The following is a 16348-nucleotide window of genomic DNA, read 5'->3' as shown; positions in this document are numbered from 1 at the left end:
AAGCTCTCACGTGACCACTCCAGACCTTTCGTCCCCGCAATCTTTGGCGGAGTTGGTCTCCAATAAACTCTCTGGTTGTATGGGTTTCACTTAGACGAAGGCGGATAACGAAGGCTTTGCGGTCAGTTTTGGTCTTTTTTCGTTTTTTTGGCAGAGATTCCTTTCTTTTTTTTGATATTTTGAATTGTTTTATCTTTTTCTGCCTCATTGATTATGTTTGTTCTTCCTCCGCCGCCAAAGTTCCCCACAGGAAGCCCGGCTTATGCAGCTGCCATAGCCCAGATGCGAGATAACAATGTCGACGCACACAACACGCTGAAGTTTCCCACCGGTGATGAGTTCATGTTTGCGACAGGTGAAGGTACTACTGTCTTTGTCGTTCGTGTATCTCATTTTTGAGAAAACTGAATTTCTAGTATCAATGAATCTTTTATGAAGCTTGGCTAACCTGGCTCTCTAGGAACTTATGTGCTTCGAGAAGATATCCGACTTGCTACTCCTCCTCCTCATCCTTCTGAGATCACTATTATTAATCCAAATCCATTAGCTACTACTCCTGCACCTGTTTCAGCAGGTGTCCGGATATCGCTCTGCTGCATCAAGTATCGGAACGACTCCAATCCGAGCGTTATCTATCGGACCAACACGAACCAGCTTACGGCTACTGACACCCGTTCATCGGGTGGTTCGGATTATGACGAACGTCTCAGTGATATCAATTCCCTTGCTGCTGCTACTACTAGAAGTATGGGTTTATCAGCCTCGCTAAACTCTCAATCGCAAATTAGCTCAACTCTAGAATCCATCGACAGTGCTTCAAACAACAATGCTCTTATGGTCATGCTGTCAAATGCTAGCGGTTCCTCTTCTAAAGACAAGAAGCGCCGGCCGAAGATGAACATGGCCAAGGGAAATTCGTCTTTCGTCTCGAGATTAACTACTCATGAACATCTCTCTAAACGGCTAGCTGAACGCAGCTCAGAAGATCTATTTTTCTTTGCGAACGTCAATCGTTCCTTCAATTGGCTAGACTTCGCCTCGCCAACTTTGAAACATGAGCCTTTGACGAAGATTTTATTTACTAAAGCTCATGTGATTAGTCACGATGTGAACCAGGCGACTAAGAGCTCGAGTCATATAGACCTCATCCTGGGATTCTCTACTTCTGACATCATCTGGTATGATCCGATAAGCGCACGCTACAATCGACTCAATAAAGCAGGTTGTATGAATTCGAGCGCTTGTGTAGATATTCGGTGGATTTCTGGATCGGAAAATTTGGTTATGGCTGCCTTCTTGGATGGCTCCATCATGATCATACATAACGAAAAGGAGGATTCGAATTTCGCAGACGACTTCGCGGCTGGGAATTTGCCCGATTCTTGTAGAAAGCCCGCGAAGGATGGTTTTCAGGTCGTCAAAAGTATTCATTCCGCTAACAGAGCATCGAAATCAAATCCCTTAGCATACTGGAAAGTGTCCAGACGACCGTTGACGTCATTTGCTTTTTCTCCGGATGGACAATACATCGCAGTCATCTCCGAAGATGGATATTTGCGGATAATTGATTTCCTCAAAGAAAAGTATGTAACTTCTATGTCTTTGAATCTACTCAAATGTTCTAACAATGCAGAGTTGTGGATGTTTTTAGCTCGTATTACGGAGGCTTTCTATGTGTGTGTTGGTCTCCCGACGGACGATATCTATTGACCGGTGGACAAGACGATTTGGTATCTGTGTGGTCATTTGCCACACGCACCCTTGTAGCGCGTTGTCAAGGTCATCAATCGTTTGTGCGCTCTGTTGCCTTTGATCCATGGCGATGTGACGAACGTACTTTACGATTTGGCAGTGTGGGTGATGATTGCAGGCTGTTGCTTTGGGATTTATCTATAAAGGCGTTACACAGACCTAGAGGAGTAAGCTTGTTTTTTTGTTTCAAAAGTGTTTCGTTTTTTAATTCAATCTAGAGCGTTAATAGAGGAAGTGTATCTTCTCGATTTTCAAATACAAGTCGGCCCTATTTAGACATTCAAAACATACGGTCAACGAGAGTTCGATCAGATTCAAACGCTGTAGCTGCAGACGACGACGACGCTTATCATCCAATTGCATCTAAATCCAGTGTTCCTATTATTCCTCCAGTTTTGGTACTGTCTAACCTTTGTTTCTCTTTTTCTTCTCAATACTAACCGACGATAGTCCAAACAAGTCGACCCCGATCCGGTAACCTCACTTCATTTTTTGGAGGATAGTATTATAATAACATGTCATGATGGTCATATCAGGACTTGGAATAGACCTGGTGTTCGTACAGTCGAAGGTGTAATTCAAGCATCTTAGACTGATTTTGTATTGCCTGCCTCTTCGATCATGATATGAATTGAGGAGATGTCCAGCTAATAGCCTTTGATGTATTCTTAAATGGTTGGCACACTTATCTTCTTATCTTTATATTGTATATTTTGTTATTTCAGATCACTTTGATTTTTTGGCCAAATTTCATTTTGTTTATCGCGGAGTTGTTATCATTGGTTGATCTCATTGTCGAGATATATTTTGAGAATATTAATGTTGGATCATACATGTTTTCGATAGTACAATAACATTATTATATTACTATATCAGTTCCATTAGAGCGATTTCAAGACTAATTGTATTACTATTGACTAATCCGCTTCAGCGACACTTTTCCATCCACAATCGAAGTTTCATATCCAGCTTGCTCAAGCGCATCAGATGTAACAACTTCTTTTGCTTCCAAAGCGGCTACAAATTCCTGATTAGCAGCATTATTTTCGAGCAGTGCTTTAATTAGCAAGATACTATGTTCTCGAATGACTATGAGCGTTAGCAGATCCTAAATTTCTTGTCAGGCGTTCTAACTCACAAGGATTGTTGTTATCGATATTGGTCTGTGAAAGAATAGCATTTAGACCACCTGCCTTCCGTACAAGATCCTGACCTGCAGGATTTTTAACAGTCAGGCCAGTAAGTAGCACGACCAGCTGCCGTTTCAGCAGCGGAAACTCGAAAAATACGCCCTCAGCATTCAAGCCCGACTTTAGTGTCCGGCGAGGAATGAGTTTATCGGCGCGTTTCAGCAGGTCGACGAATTCAGTAATACATCCTAATTGGATGAAGAAATCGCGCTGGCGCGCTGAAAGAGTAATCAAGCTGTTGATCGACTCCAAAATTAATATCGTTATTGCAGATAATCTCTCCGTTAACTCGCTATTTATTTTAAAAGTCATCGTTTGTATGATTAATGGCTTGCAAGAGTCAGTAAATAAATGTGTATAAAGAAATTGACATAGATCATGGCAATTTGTGTCTGCATTTCGAGGTGAGCTCAAATATCCGTCAAGGATTTTCATGCAGGTAACCTGGCTCTCACTTGGCCACTCATCAAGAATTGCGCAGGAATTAAAAATGTCAGGAAACCAATCATGTTGGATGAATACAGTCATTAACGAATACATCAGCTCAAAATTTTGATCGCCTTTTGATTCCATCCAATCGTCTACTTGCACCAGAAGATCCAGCACAATTTGCCGACCACACTCGGATTTCATAAATGTGTTTCTATGTTATTAGCTCAACTATTTCAGTCTACTCCTAGACTCTCGACTAACTCACTCGATGCTCTCGGATTGTTGAACAATTCCAATAACGAAAATCAGCACAGCAGAATACCCGTCATGGTCAAATGAAGCCATAAAATTCTTAACCAAAGACGAAGAGAAATAAGAAATGAAATCACTCATAACCTGCTCTCGAACTGTTCGGTTTCCAGCAGTAAGATTAACAAGCCCGCGCATGCTATTCATTCCCAGATTGACTATAGAAATCGTTAGCTCGGAGCTTCCGAGTTTACAAGTAACTACAGACATTTCAACAAAACATCGTCCGTAAGAACCGAGAAGAGCTCTGGCTGAATGTAGGTTACTCTGGAGCAATTAAAATTAATCCACAACCAGCAAAGCAGAAACTTACGCTACCCGTTGTACTTCATCCCCAGCTGCCAACAAATTCATAGAATATGATATCAATACTCTCATACATTGTGCCTGTCTCGCTTGGTTCTTTTCGAGAATGTGCGAATTACGAACTTTCTGCATACATTTGGCTAATCTCTGCCACACAAAAGATCGGCGACCAACGGCAGGTCTGAGCTAAGTTAGATCGGATCTGATGGACTGACATGGAGCCATACCTTATGCGCTCGTTCAGAGGATATGAATATAAGCCTGAGCTGAATTGCTGGAACGCAGATTCATTTGATAGTAAATCCTCTAAGTGATTTTCCTGAAGTATGTTTTCGTCCAGCAGCTGCACAATATTGTCAATCTCGACTTGATACTCGCCTGCTTCAGCCATGATCGAGTTGTTTTCCACAATCTGAAGCAGGACTTCCCATAAATTGGACGCTATAATCCAATTTTATTTTTATTCGCGCATGGACTAGAACACTCGCCACCTTTTCTGATAATAAATATATCCTGAAATCTATCTGGCTTAGATCGGCAGCTTTGCAGTAACGCAAAAATTGGGCTCGTGACGTGGGTTCTCCAGATTTCTAAATGAAACTCTATTCTACAAAATGACTATCAACGAAAGAGACCATAATAACAACTGCTGGAACACCATTAGCCATACTACTAAAACTAATCCGACGATGTTCGGAGGTATATGCTAGTCGTCCTGCATATTCAGCCTTGTTAAAACGTCACTCCAGCATCGATCAATCGTCGTCAACTAAGTCCTGATCAGTTATAATTTTTATCTTCGCGAACTCTTCCTCACCAGTTGCAGAAATTCAGGATTCCGTAGTTTCTCAAGTATCAAATCTTGTATTGGTTGGTTGATATCTGTGCTTTTTCTATTGTGTAGCTCCTTTATAGATGTTTCGGTGGAAGAATTCTGACGGAATTGACTGCCTGTTAAAGAGTTAAATTGATCGTTTCTAGGAACTTTAAAAGCAATTTGCTTGCTTGGATTTTGGAGTGGACTGCCTGCACCGATATAGGGACTTTGTACGACAGAAGTGACACCGACATTAGTTGTTGCCAAGATGTTAGAGGAATAGCCATTGTCCTCCAGTGGGACCGGATGAGCAATGGTAGTATGTAAACCAACCTGATGTTGTGAATTCAGCGGACTTTGGCCGTTTCTCGCAGCGGAATTTAAATTATCTAAAGCTAACGATGGATAAGGAGAAAAACTATTATGTAAATTGGACGAATAATGAGCCTGCTCTGGGAGCTGTCGTTGGCTATATATCATGGATGAATCGGAAAAGCCGGTATGTTTGATAATGCAGTTGTACTTCGAAAACTCATTCAAGCAAGTCTTGAAATTCTCTTCATTCTGGAATCTCAATTGAAATCTCCGAACCTAGTATGTCTGTCAATTGATCTGAATCTGCTGATTGATGACTAGACGACTTCTCGCTACCTCATTCTGCGGTTCAGATTCTAAAGAAATGACTTTTACTCCGATCAGTGGGGATCGTGCAAGAATCGAAAAGGCCGGTAAACTGCCTTTTTCTTCCACAACTACCTTAGATCGCAGCACTGTATCGAGACAGATGTTCTCCTGCAAGTACATGTCAGACAGAGTACTCATGTTCCACGTTAAAATACAGACTAGATCCTTGTTCTGCCATATCAGGCGTAATCGGGGTATATCTGAATATCTAGAGTCAAATATAATAAACAGCGAATCTCTGTACGGGGAATGAATCCATGGAAGCTGCTGCGACGAGCGATTGTCCTTTAGACTGGTCGAGCAGTAGGTGTATCTCTGAACCGGTATCGAGACCACGTTATCCAGACCCATTCTGAAAAATCTTTGCGTATTAATTGATAAATTATTAATTATTAATTCAGTGGTATTTTTGGAAATTTTGAATATAAATTATATTGAGATCTCTCGCGTAAATAGTGTTTAAGACCTAACATAATCTAGAGTACGGAACACAAAATGGTGAGTGGTAGTGAGGCTTGGGAGACCCTCCATCCCTGAGAGTATGTTTCTGTCAGGCTAACTTGATTACTTTCTAAATAAACGTACAATTTGATTTTAATTAAATTCTATCGTTTGGTGAACGAGATTGGATTATTGCGCAAATTTCGATTTTTATCTACCTAAGTACGTACTCGTTTCAGGGAAACTGAACTAAGATCCTTTGGTTTTTGGCCTCTTTGGACTACTTACCCATCTCCCTCCATTTTTTGGTCGGCAGATGATGAACGCGATTTCGCAGATTGGGAAAGCATTAGTCGAAGAAGTTGAACAGGCACGAGCTCAGTCTTCGGCAGTTCGCGCACGTTCAATGTCACCCGCTCAATCTGCTCTTAGAAGTGGATCTGAGGATGGCTCTCCTGCCAGTTCCGTTTTATTCGATGCTTCAGATGACCAGCATAATGGTGGTTCAGCTGTTGAATCGAACAGTGACTTAACCACATCACAACCTTTTCAGAGTAATGGAACTTCTTCAGCCCAAGGCACTCCACAGCTAGCGTCACAGAGACTATCTAGGTCGAATACACCCATACCTGGATTGGCAAGTGACCCGAATTTGTCACCGGAGATCCGATCAAAATTGAGAAAGCTTGCAAAATACGAAGCCAAATATCCAGGTCTGTTATTATTACTGTTGAATCTAGAATGGGGATTTTATCTAATTGGCGCAGAACTCCATAAGGCCTACGAAAACGAGCATAGACGCGCTTCGTTAATCACACCGTTTGAGCAAATGCTCCAGGAACATACACCATGCTCCTCGATTGAAGAACCTCAAGCCCTTGTTGAATATTTGCAAAGTCTTACTATTCGTCAGGATATGCTGATGGAAGAGATGAAACGCATGACCAAAGAAAAAGATGATGTTAATGCGCAATTGACTTTTCTCAAGAAACAGATCACAGACAGCGATGAGAAGGTGGCCTCTCTCAATGGAAAGCTAAGAGAAGCTGAAACTAAAATAGATTCAGCTAAAAAGGAGATTGAAGATCGCGATGCCAAGATTGAACAATTTGACCAATCTGTAGCGACAGCCACTACCGAAGCGCAACAACAGGAAGCAGACTATAAACGCAAAATTAGTGAGTTAGAGAGCAAAGTTTCTACAGTCGAAAAGCTTGCACAGTCAGCGGAAGAAGCGGAGGCGAAGTATTCGTCTACACTTCAAGAAGTTGTGGAACTTCAATCTCAATGCAATTCTGCCGCGACGGAGAATGAGAATCTTAAGCTGACTATAAAATCGTTGGAACAGTCGCAACAGAGAGTGGTGAACTTAGAGAGTGAAATTGCGGACTTACACGCTAAACTTGCAGATTTATCACAACCTACGACGATCGCTGATCCGGAAACTCTGCAGAAACTTGAAGCTGCAACCAATCGTATTGCTGAGCTGGAGAATCAGCTCAAAGATTCCGAAACTGCTACCCCAGTGATTCAGGAGGAGGATTTACACCGGAATATCGAGGACCTGAACGTTTCCAACTCCACTATAGGCAAAAATAAAAAAAAGAAGAACAAAAAGAAAGGCAAAGGAATTGCTTTGGCTGGCTCTAGTCCTGCTTTAGCTGAAGCTGCAACTACTTCCGCCAGTGATTTTCCTGTTTCACATGCTTCTTCAGTTGCTGGAGATGAACTCGAAGGTTACAAGAGTCAGATTTCAGATTTAGAAATGCAAGTTGAAAAACTGAAGAATGAAAAGACCGCAGCTTTGGAGGAGGTCGAGAATTTGCGAGAAATTGTCCGAAGTCTTGGTCAAGAACTTGTTGAGGCCAAAGATCAGATCAAGAATTTGAATGAACAACTGTCGAACACGGATGAAGCAGATGAGAAGTTTGTGGAATTGACTAACAAACATGCGGACCTTGTTAAAAAGAATGATGAGTTACAACAGTCATATACTGATCTTGTGAAATCGCACGAGGAACTGAAGGCAACATACAAGGTATTGGTTTCAGATAGCCAAGCAGCCGAGAAAAAATCGCAAGCTAAAGTAGCAGAGAGTGAAAGTACAATTTCTGAATTGAAGAAACAGATTCTACAAATGGAACTTCAGATTCAAAGTGTTGAAGCTACTATCAAAGAGAAACTCCAATCTCTTGAAGCTGCCCAAGCTCAACTTAGTGAAAAGGAAGGAACGATCGCGGATTTGAATGGCAAATTCCAAGCAGTCACTCAAGATTTGAGAGCTGCGCAGCAGGTCAGTCAGACTCGATTCAAAGATCTGAATGACAAAACGGACGCGTTACAAAGATTATCTACAGACTTGCACAATGCCCGTGCTGAGTCGACTCAGTATAAGGAGCGTTGTGCCACATTATCTGGCCGCATTGACGAGCTCGGAAAAATCGAGAAGAGCGAAAAACAATTACGATTGGAAATTAGTAAGATTCGCGCTTCTTTGATTGACCGGGACTCGGAACTGGGCCAGCTACGTCCTCAGATCCGAGAACTTCAAGCGAATAAGGCTCGATCTGATGACCGCATTGTCAGATTGAATCAACAACTGACCAGCACCGAAGGAGAATTGAAAGGAACGACTGATGCAATCGATAAACTTTCAAAGGAGAAAGGAGAAATGGAAAAGGATCTTGATGCTTTACGAACAAGAATACCAGCATATACGAAACAAATTTCGAAATTGCGAGAGCAATTAGAAAATGCTAAAGAAGAGGTACAGCTAGCATTGGCGGAGAAAGATAGCGCAAAGACGATGATGGAAGAAGTGCGCGCTCAAGCTTCTGAGCTCAGCATGCAAAGCAAAGAAGCTCGTGATCGGTACCAATCGCTAGAAGAGGAACTGTCTGAAGTTCACAAGATGTTGAGCGAGCGATCGCGCGAGGCGAATACTTTACGGCGATTATTGATGGAGGCCGAGAGTAAACAAGCCTCAATTGCGCGTGACAGCAGAGAACAGCTTGAGACAATGTCAGAAGCGCGTGAGCGAGCTGAAAATGATGCTCTTTCGATTTCAAGAAGAAAGAATAAGGAGATGGAAGAAATGAAAGTGAAGGTCCGCGATATAGAGCACAAATTAGGATTAGTCGAGGAAGAGCGATCTAAGCTGACAGCAGAATTGAACGACCTTAAATCGGCAAGAGAACGTGCTGAAGATAAAGCTCGATTGGCTTCATCGGAAATGGAAGAAACACGATCTGTTTTGGATGAGCTGCGCAGCACCTTGGTGAGTTTCGACTCGAACTTGAATGAAATGCTAGATGGCCTGGATAATGACTAACAAATTAGGGGTCTACGGAGGATCAGTTACGAGAAGTGGAGACGAATCGTCAAGAACTTAAACAATTGGTTGAACAAACCCAAGGCAAAGTAGAGCGACTGCAAAAAGTTAATCGAGCATTGAATGATGAGCTTCAAGGCGGAAAGATAGGACGCCCGAACCGAGCCGACTCGAACGTAGGATTAACTGGCCAATCACGCCGATTGTCTACTAGTACCACAACAGGGCCATATATTGCACCTGATGACAGTGAGAACCTGAGTATGCAGTACGTGAAAAACGTATTGCTTGGATATTTGGAGCGAAAGGACCAAAGACAGCAGCTTTTGCACGTTTTATCGACACTTTTGCAGTTTAAAGGTAGCGACGAGCAGAGGTTTCTTACGGGTCTGCAGAGCCTGAAATGAAACTGTACAATTGGATTTGTGAGAATAAGATTAGTGGAAGGAGTTTGAGTTTGAGAATGTGTTCTATTGAGTAGTGTACACAATGATAGATTGTTTTGATATATGTCGGCTTCTCGAACAATAGACTATAAGTAAGTTAGTAAACTTGTAGAATTGAGCATTTAAATAGAAATATTATCTGCTTTCTTTGCTTTCCTTCGTTATGATTTTGTAGAGATTTCTACAAGGTTTGCCTTTTTCAAGTCTTCCTCATACATGTAGTCAGATATCTTCATTCCCGCGTAGGCAACCACCATTGTAGAGATGCCAATCCATAGGCGACCTGCCTTTGGGATGGCCAAATAACGTTCCCAGAGTGACGCCATCTCGAAATATATTCTATTTGTTAGTGATAGCAAAGTACTGAGGATAATTTACGCTGGAAAGAGATAAATATCTGCTAGATTTGGGTGCGGTTCGCGAGGGTCTAGTTCTGGGATTTTCTAAATCTTTTGGATCTGTACGGTAGACAGTACCGTTAAATTATAAACGAGACTAAACCAAACAGACCTACCAATGGTTTATGAATAGCAGTAATGATCTCTCCAGCTCGCCACTCTGGGCCAGGAAATCGTGTGAGGGTCGTCCGTCGGGCTCCGCTACTATCGCGCTTAAAAGCGTATCCGTTCGATTTGTATCTGCAACTGAACGAAGAGCTGGAGACGCTCGACTGGGATAAACTAGCGACGACCATTGCGTTTCCTCTCGGCGTCTCCCTTGATGCATTACTGATGTTTAGTCGATTTTCTGCTCGAGCGCTAAAGAAGGAATCGGACCAGCGTGCAGTTGTATTTGCGGATCCATCCAGTCTGAGACGCAGTCCGCTGGCCACGGATGTACTTGCTGGTCAAGCGAAAACAGGTATCAATTTCGCTTCATGGCTACATGCTTTTGTATGTTTGATTTTTTTTGGGAAGCTACTCAAAAGTAATAGCTGACATCTTCAGTTTTCAACCTTGTGCCTCTGCTTGTTCCTTACCAGTTTGCTCAACACTGGATTTGTGTTTGCTAGACGCAAGAAATATACCCTGTTCTCTCGTGCGGCCGATGACAAGAAAATGTCTTCATATTCAAAGACTGATTCGGCTCTGAATTTAGAATCAGTGGTGGCCTCAGAACCTTCTACGCCAGCGGCAAAAGTAATGTATGTTCTGGCAGTATTCAGGCTCGTTTCACGAATTTGAGAATGATCTGACCTTCTAGGCGAGCGTTTAAACTTTCAGGCAAATCAAATGAAGACCAGGAATTTTGGGAACTAAAAGTTTGGAACCCCTCTCCGTTCAATTTAAATCTTTATACCACTTTTTCGCCGCTGCATGCTTATCTCATGAACACTACGACATACACCACATTTATCCGTAATGTGTTGCTTTGCGTATTCGTTTCTCTGCAGACGTATATCTTGATCCGTCTCTTCACTCAGTTTTCGAAAGACAAGCAGCTGCTTTATAGTGAGATGTTTGAAGAATATGAGAAAAAAGTTGTGCGCCCAAAAACGAGTATCATCAGACGAGAGGTCGCAGTCGGCACTGATGGCTCCGTCGAAGTTCATACTCCACAGCTTGACCGTACATTTGTGACTCGCGATATCCGACCAAATGCTTCGTCGTCGTCGACGCCATCGCTGTTTGCTACTCCGATATTCGTTTCTCCCAATAAACCGTTTTCGACCTCCAACTCTCCATCGCTAGAAGCACATTATTCTGCTGCTTCTGCTCGACCACGGCATTCCGCAGTTGATGGGGTCAGACAATCGATGCGTTTCGGGTCCTCACCTCTTGATTCTCCTGTCCGCCGACAGTTCAACCAAAAATAACAACGGACTTAATCAATTGCTACGTAAAAACTCATGTAGAAATATATTACATTTATTCGAGATAATATTATCCTATTATGCAACTGGAACTTCGCTACCTTCAAGTCGTTCGACAACAGTTTTCATCTCATCGTCGGAATATATTCTGAACCCACTACTGGTAGTTACGCTGGATAACTGCACATTCTTGGAATCGAGCTTTTCCTCCATGACTTGTTTCAAAGTCTTTAAAACAAGTTGCTCAGCTTCCTCGAGCGTCAGAGACTATTGATAAATGATCAGCAATTCCCAGAAACAGAAAATTTAGGATAGGTGATGAACTTACACTGTGATATTCATTTTGTAGCTCTGCTTGTGCTCCTTCACTGCCACTCCCAATAGCCTTTGCATCATAACGATAGAACGTTCCGGAGGGATCTGCATGGTAAAGCTGAGGTCCATTTTCATCTACACCAGCGATCAAAAGCGCAACACCAAAAGGCCTCGACATTACCGATTCTTCACCATCCGCACCTTCGCCAAATCGCAACGCCAAATCACATACCGACTGCGTCACGGATTCAACCTTCATAGGTTCGTCAAAAGTTAGATAGTGATTCTGGGTTTCAACCCGCGCATGATCAATCATCGTCCGTGCATCAGCAGTGAGACCACTCATAGCAGCACCAATATTAGTATCAATTTCAACAATCTTCTCGATCGAGGAGGATTCCAGTAGAACAGACGTGGCACGCTTTTCAACACCTAAAATGACACCTTGTGAGGTTGCAATTCCAATGGCTGTTGAGCCAAGCTAGTAAAAAATAAGTAGTTAGTCACTGCAACATCACAGCACATCTAAACCAGCACTCAAATATATACCTTGATTGCCTCAATGGCATATTCCACCTGAAAGAGTCGGCCCTCGGGGGAAAAGGTGCTGACACCTCGATCGTACTCACTTCGGGTCAAAAACATTGTACCACAAAAATCAGTCCTTAATCCGTATTTAGCTCGACCCTTAAATATAAAACAAAATGGATCTAAAACCTACTTTTGAGTCTTCAAGTGAAAAGATAGATTTTCTGCCGGATTTTGTGATATTTTGGCCAAGTCTAATTGAATATGATTGATCTTAGCCGTATTATACAGGTTTAGTTGCTATGCGGCGATTTATTTAGTTCTGCATTTTACGCTAATATCTCAATGGTCGGACTGAAAAATACTCAATTCTATCACGTGATATATTGTTTACCGAACGCGTCCGACACGTAAATATATTGAAGCGCTGGATCACCCGTCAGATATTGAAAGGAGATGGATTCGACAACGATGAACCGAAGAGGTGATGTGCGCGAAGTACTTTTGCAGTCCGAAAGCGTGAATACTATTGCTGGAAATCCTGATTTGAAAAGCCGAGCACAGAGATCAAATCATGAAGCCATGGATTTGAAAAAGCCGTCAATCGACCGTGAACGTGTTTTGGTATGCTTTAAGTAGTTTTTATGATGTGTCTTGTATTCACATGGAAAGAGTCGGGCAGGTTCTAGGAGGAAGTCACCAGCACTGCCGGAAAGTACAAAAGAACCGACCGAGGCAATATCAATGACTATAGATACTGCCAAATATGGTACTCTAGCAGATAAGACTACTAAGCTCTAGAATCTAACCTGCTGTAGGCTGGAATCCGGAAGTGAAATTAATTGACAGTACATTATCGGCTTTGGCAAGCAGAACCACGCCACCGATAGTGTCATATCAAATATCGGGACTGAAGAAACCACTAGGACTTGACAAAATGGATACTGACACTCAACAAGCTGTGATAATGGACGATTTATTATATGTACTCGTGGTGGGTATTTTGAAGTTGCAAACACCTCCAACACCTACATAATCTTACTCATTATAGGGCTCGGAAGGCCAGTATATTCGATTTCATGAACGGTACAATCCTACCATCGAAACCGACCGATTAGCTGGTCCTGAGTTTCGACTTGCTCGGGGCTTGGATCCTAGTCTTCGAGACCTGACGAAGATTATTTTGAAGCTAGCCACTTATCATTCAAGTGTGAAAGCCTTTGTTGAGCTACGCAGTAGAACTGAATTTGGGGTGGTCAATCATGCGTTATGTGCGGCCATGAGAACAATACTAGATGAATACTTGTTAGTGATGTCTGAAATGGAGTATAAAATGCTAAAGGAGCCTTCTTTTACGCTGAACCGGTTTCATATAGAAACCATGCCTTTGCTCCGGAAACTGACTGAACTGAGCCATATAATTCAGCAAGTATCTCATTATGAGGAGCCCAAGACAGACTTCTACGAAGATGCCGTGACCGATTTTGACAAGATTATGGAGACTCTGAAAGCCAACGATGGAAATTTACATGCTTTGAACAATCTAGGTGGTTCTAAACAAACTTCAACAATTACAAAAGGAGGTGACGTAATAAAGATTTTAACAGATCGATTATATTCCGTTTGTGGTGACCCGATAGCTCGTGAACTGTCCACGTTTCTTCTGGAGCAGGCGTCGAAACCCTATATGAAGATGCTAAATCTGTGGCTCCATAAGGGAGTAATTCAGGACCCTTTCAATGAGTTTCTAATAAAAGAACAGAAAAGTATTAGACGGGATAAGATTGATGAAGATTATACAGACGAGTACTGGGAAAAGCGGTACTTGGTACGGAAGGAAGCTGTTCCGCCGCAGATCGCTGACCCTCAAATCTGCGACAAGATTCTATTAGCTGGCAAATTCCTTAATGTAGTTCGTGAATGTGGAGGAGTGGATGCGAGCAGCGAAGTGAAGGATGCTCCAGTGACTATCGACGATGACGGATTACTGGCTAATATTGATGCAGCGTACCGTCATGCAAACGAATGCCTTCTGTCATTGCTCATCAATGCCCACAAATTGGCAGATCGACTAACATCGATGAAACATTATTTTTTTCTGGATCAAGCGGATTTTTTTACCAACTTCCTCGATGTGGCGAATCACGAGCTCAAGAAGTCCGCGAAAAACGTGTCGGTGTCGAAGCTCCAGTCTTTGCTGGACATTACAATTCGGCAACCTGGAAGTATCACAGCGACGGATCCGTTTAAAGAGGACATCACGGTTCAATTAAACGAGGTTGGATTGACCGAATGGCTAATGCGGATCGTAAGTGTGAGTGGGTTGGATCCAAATGACCTAGTGAATATGAAGATGTTTAACACATCGACATCTGCGAACGAGAAGGACGAGAAAAAAATAATTACAGGTATTCAGGCGTTACAGTTTGATTTTATGGTTCCGTTTCCTTTGTCATTAGTTGTTTCTCGCAAAACTATCCTGCGATATCAACTCCTGTTTAGACATCTAGTTGCACTGAAACATATCGAGCAACTGCTAGGAACCGGCTGGCTTGAGCAAGCCAAAGCAATAGGATGGCGACTGCGAAGTAGGCATGAGAAACTACAGAAATATAAGTCTAAAGCGATAAATTTAAGGGCTCGCATGCTTGTTTTCATTCAGCAGGTGCTATACTTTTCGACCACGGAAGTGATCGAGCCTCGCTGGGGAACCTTAATGAACAGTATTCAAAGCATTGATACGGTGGATGCGTTGATGCAAGGACATGTTGATTTTCTGGATACATGTCTGAAAGAGTGCATGCTGACAAATTCCAAACTCCTTCGAGTAATGGCGAAATTGATGGCTGCTTGCAAGATGTTCGGAACATATATTGGCCAACTATCAAAAGCACTACCAGCGATCGATAGCGACGGAATAAGCCAGGAGGAAGTTCAAGCAAAGATTACAAAATTGGAGAGTATACTACAGCAGTATGAGCAAAATTTTGATCATCATTTGAAAATCCTAATGGATGCACTGAATTATTATGCCGCGACAGAAACTGTTGTACTGTTGAGTCTATGTGCACGATTGGAAGTTTGCATTAATATTTGAGTTGGTAATGAATAACACTGTTATAATTCGGGATTATAGAGAATGTACAGGGTTTGAGTTCTCAATTATATACAAGCGAGCATAAGAGTGGCTATAGAAATATGTTCTTCGGTGCGCTGGGGGAATTTTTCGGTTTGGAAGGATCCGACATCACTCGACCTGACTCGACCTGACTATCGATGACATCAAACTCGTCTTGCAGAGATTTCCCGACAACTTCTTTTTCCTCAAAAGTTTTCAAAAGATCCTTCCACTCATTTTCCTCACGTGGAACACCTGTGCCCAGCTCTTCTGCTACATCAACTTCTTCGCCGTTTCGCAGTTTGTTGATCACGGTCTCTAGGGCATCGATTTTTCGGTTATATTTGCGTTCCATATCATTATAGTAATGTTTTTGCCGCATTATATTGATGTTTGTTGAGCCAAGAAGTGTAAGAAGAATGACAAATCCCCAGACCCAATTCCATCGGAAATATCTCTCTCTTAAGCTTGGGCGCCGGCCGTTAGTCTTGACTTGGAATATTTCAGGAGAGGATGAATCAATAGGCACGGTAGCATGTCCCGAATGTGGTATAGAAGTAGTTGAAGCTGTGGAACTACATCGTATCGCAGTAAAATACGACAGTCTAGAAACATTAGATCAGAATCTCTATAGACATCTTGCACCTAATACCTCGAACATAGAAAAAGCAACCGTTCAGACTTATTCAGAGACTGAAACGTGTGCCGCCGACCGCGTAGCATCAACTGAATAGAGGACATGATGGCATGAATATATTTCAATTCTAATTAGTGGGATCTAGCAATGATGAACGATCTAAAGAATATGGGTCCATACATCCCAAACACAAGTATACATATCCTCTATCATTGGACATCTACCGTGA

General features: G+C 42.3%; 8 protein-coding genes across 8 annotated transcripts; 4 read left to right on the top strand and 4 right to left on the bottom strand.

Annotated features, from left to right (window-relative positions):
• Nucleotides 1–83: 83 nt before the first annotated feature.
• On the top strand, nt 84–2622 carry V1516DRAFT_676977 (WD40-repeat-containing domain protein). Its single transcript, XM_066922507.1, has 5 exons — nt 84–361; nt 461–1583; nt 1634–1919; nt 1971–2150; nt 2203–2622. Exons 1-5 carry the CDS (start codon nt 214–216, stop codon nt 2341–2343), a joined length of 1878 nt encoding a protein of 625 aa, XP_066776772.1. The 5' UTR covers nt 84–213; the 3' UTR covers nt 2344–2622.
• Nucleotides 2589–4511, bottom strand: V1516DRAFT_676972 (spinocerebellar ataxia type 10 protein domain-containing protein). Its single transcript, XM_066922506.1, has 6 exons — nt 4217–4511; nt 3997–4170; nt 3892–3950; nt 3640–3841; nt 2891–3585; nt 2589–2841 (listed from the first exon to the last, which is right to left on the bottom strand). The coding sequence occupies exons 1-6, from the start codon at nt 4378–4380 to the stop codon at nt 2663–2665; spliced, it is 1473 nt and encodes a 490-aa protein (XP_066776771.1). The 5' UTR covers nt 4381–4511; the 3' UTR covers nt 2589–2662.
• On the bottom strand, nt 4512–5956 carry V1516DRAFT_676963 (uncharacterized protein). The gene is made up of 2 exons (XM_066922505.1): nt 5458–5956; nt 4512–5397 (listed from the first exon to the last, which is right to left on the bottom strand). Exons 1-2 carry the CDS (start codon nt 5839–5841, stop codon nt 4783–4785), a joined length of 999 nt encoding a protein of 332 aa, XP_066776770.1. The 5' UTR covers nt 5842–5956; the 3' UTR covers nt 4512–4782.
• A 38-nt stretch (nt 5957–5994) lies between these two features.
• Nucleotides 5995–9961, top strand: V1516DRAFT_652581 (uncharacterized protein). Its single transcript, XM_066920279.1, has 3 exons — nt 5995–6644; nt 6699–9208; nt 9271–9961. The coding sequence occupies exons 1-3, from the start codon at nt 6248–6250 to the stop codon at nt 9667–9669; spliced, it is 3306 nt and encodes a 1101-aa protein (XP_066776769.1). The 5' UTR covers nt 5995–6247; the 3' UTR covers nt 9670–9961.
• A 32-nt stretch (nt 9962–9993) lies between these two features.
• V1516DRAFT_676954 (uncharacterized protein) lies at nt 9994–11584 on the top strand. Its single transcript, XM_066922504.1, has 3 exons — nt 9994–10601; nt 10656–10852; nt 10912–11584. Exons 1-3 carry the CDS (start codon nt 10245–10247, stop codon nt 11522–11524), a joined length of 1167 nt encoding a protein of 388 aa, XP_066776768.1. The 5' UTR covers nt 9994–10244; the 3' UTR covers nt 11525–11584.
• Nucleotides 11556–12628, bottom strand: V1516DRAFT_676950 (nucleophile aminohydrolase). The gene is made up of 3 exons (XM_066922503.1): nt 12386–12628; nt 11850–12317; nt 11556–11788 (listed from the first exon to the last, which is right to left on the bottom strand). Exons 1-3 carry the CDS (start codon nt 12479–12481, stop codon nt 11600–11602), a joined length of 753 nt encoding a protein of 250 aa, XP_066776767.1. The 5' UTR covers nt 12482–12628; the 3' UTR covers nt 11556–11599.
• Nucleotides 12629–12835: 207 nt separating this feature from the next.
• Nucleotides 12836–15461, top strand: V1516DRAFT_686190 (Spc98 family-domain-containing protein; the record flags this gene model as incomplete). Its single annotated transcript, XM_066923653.1, has 4 exons — nt 12836–12988; nt 13037–13133; nt 13183–13358; nt 13416–15461. 4 exons carry the CDS (start codon nt 12836–12838, stop codon nt 15459–15461), a joined length of 2472 nt encoding a protein of 823 aa, XP_066776766.1.
• On the bottom strand, nt 15377–16288 carry V1516DRAFT_676948 (uncharacterized protein). Its single transcript, XM_066922502.1, has 2 exons — nt 16135–16288; nt 15377–16087 (listed from the first exon to the last, which is right to left on the bottom strand). The coding sequence occupies exons 1-2, from the start codon at nt 16221–16223 to the stop codon at nt 15553–15555; spliced, it is 624 nt and encodes a 207-aa protein (XP_066776765.1). The 5' UTR covers nt 16224–16288; the 3' UTR covers nt 15377–15552.
• Between the last annotated feature and the right edge of the window lie 60 nt (nt 16289–16348).

Source organism: Lipomyces oligophaga (genome assembly GCF_038497815.1).
Source record: "Lipomyces oligophaga strain CBS 7107 unplaced genomic scaffold V1516scaffold_5, whole genome shotgun sequence".
NCBI lineage: Eukaryota > Fungi > Ascomycota > Lipomycetes > Lipomycetales > Lipomycetaceae > Lipomyces > [Lipomyces] oligophaga.
Note: the sequence above shows the minus strand (reverse complement) of the source record. Positions and strands in the feature narration are given on the sequence as shown.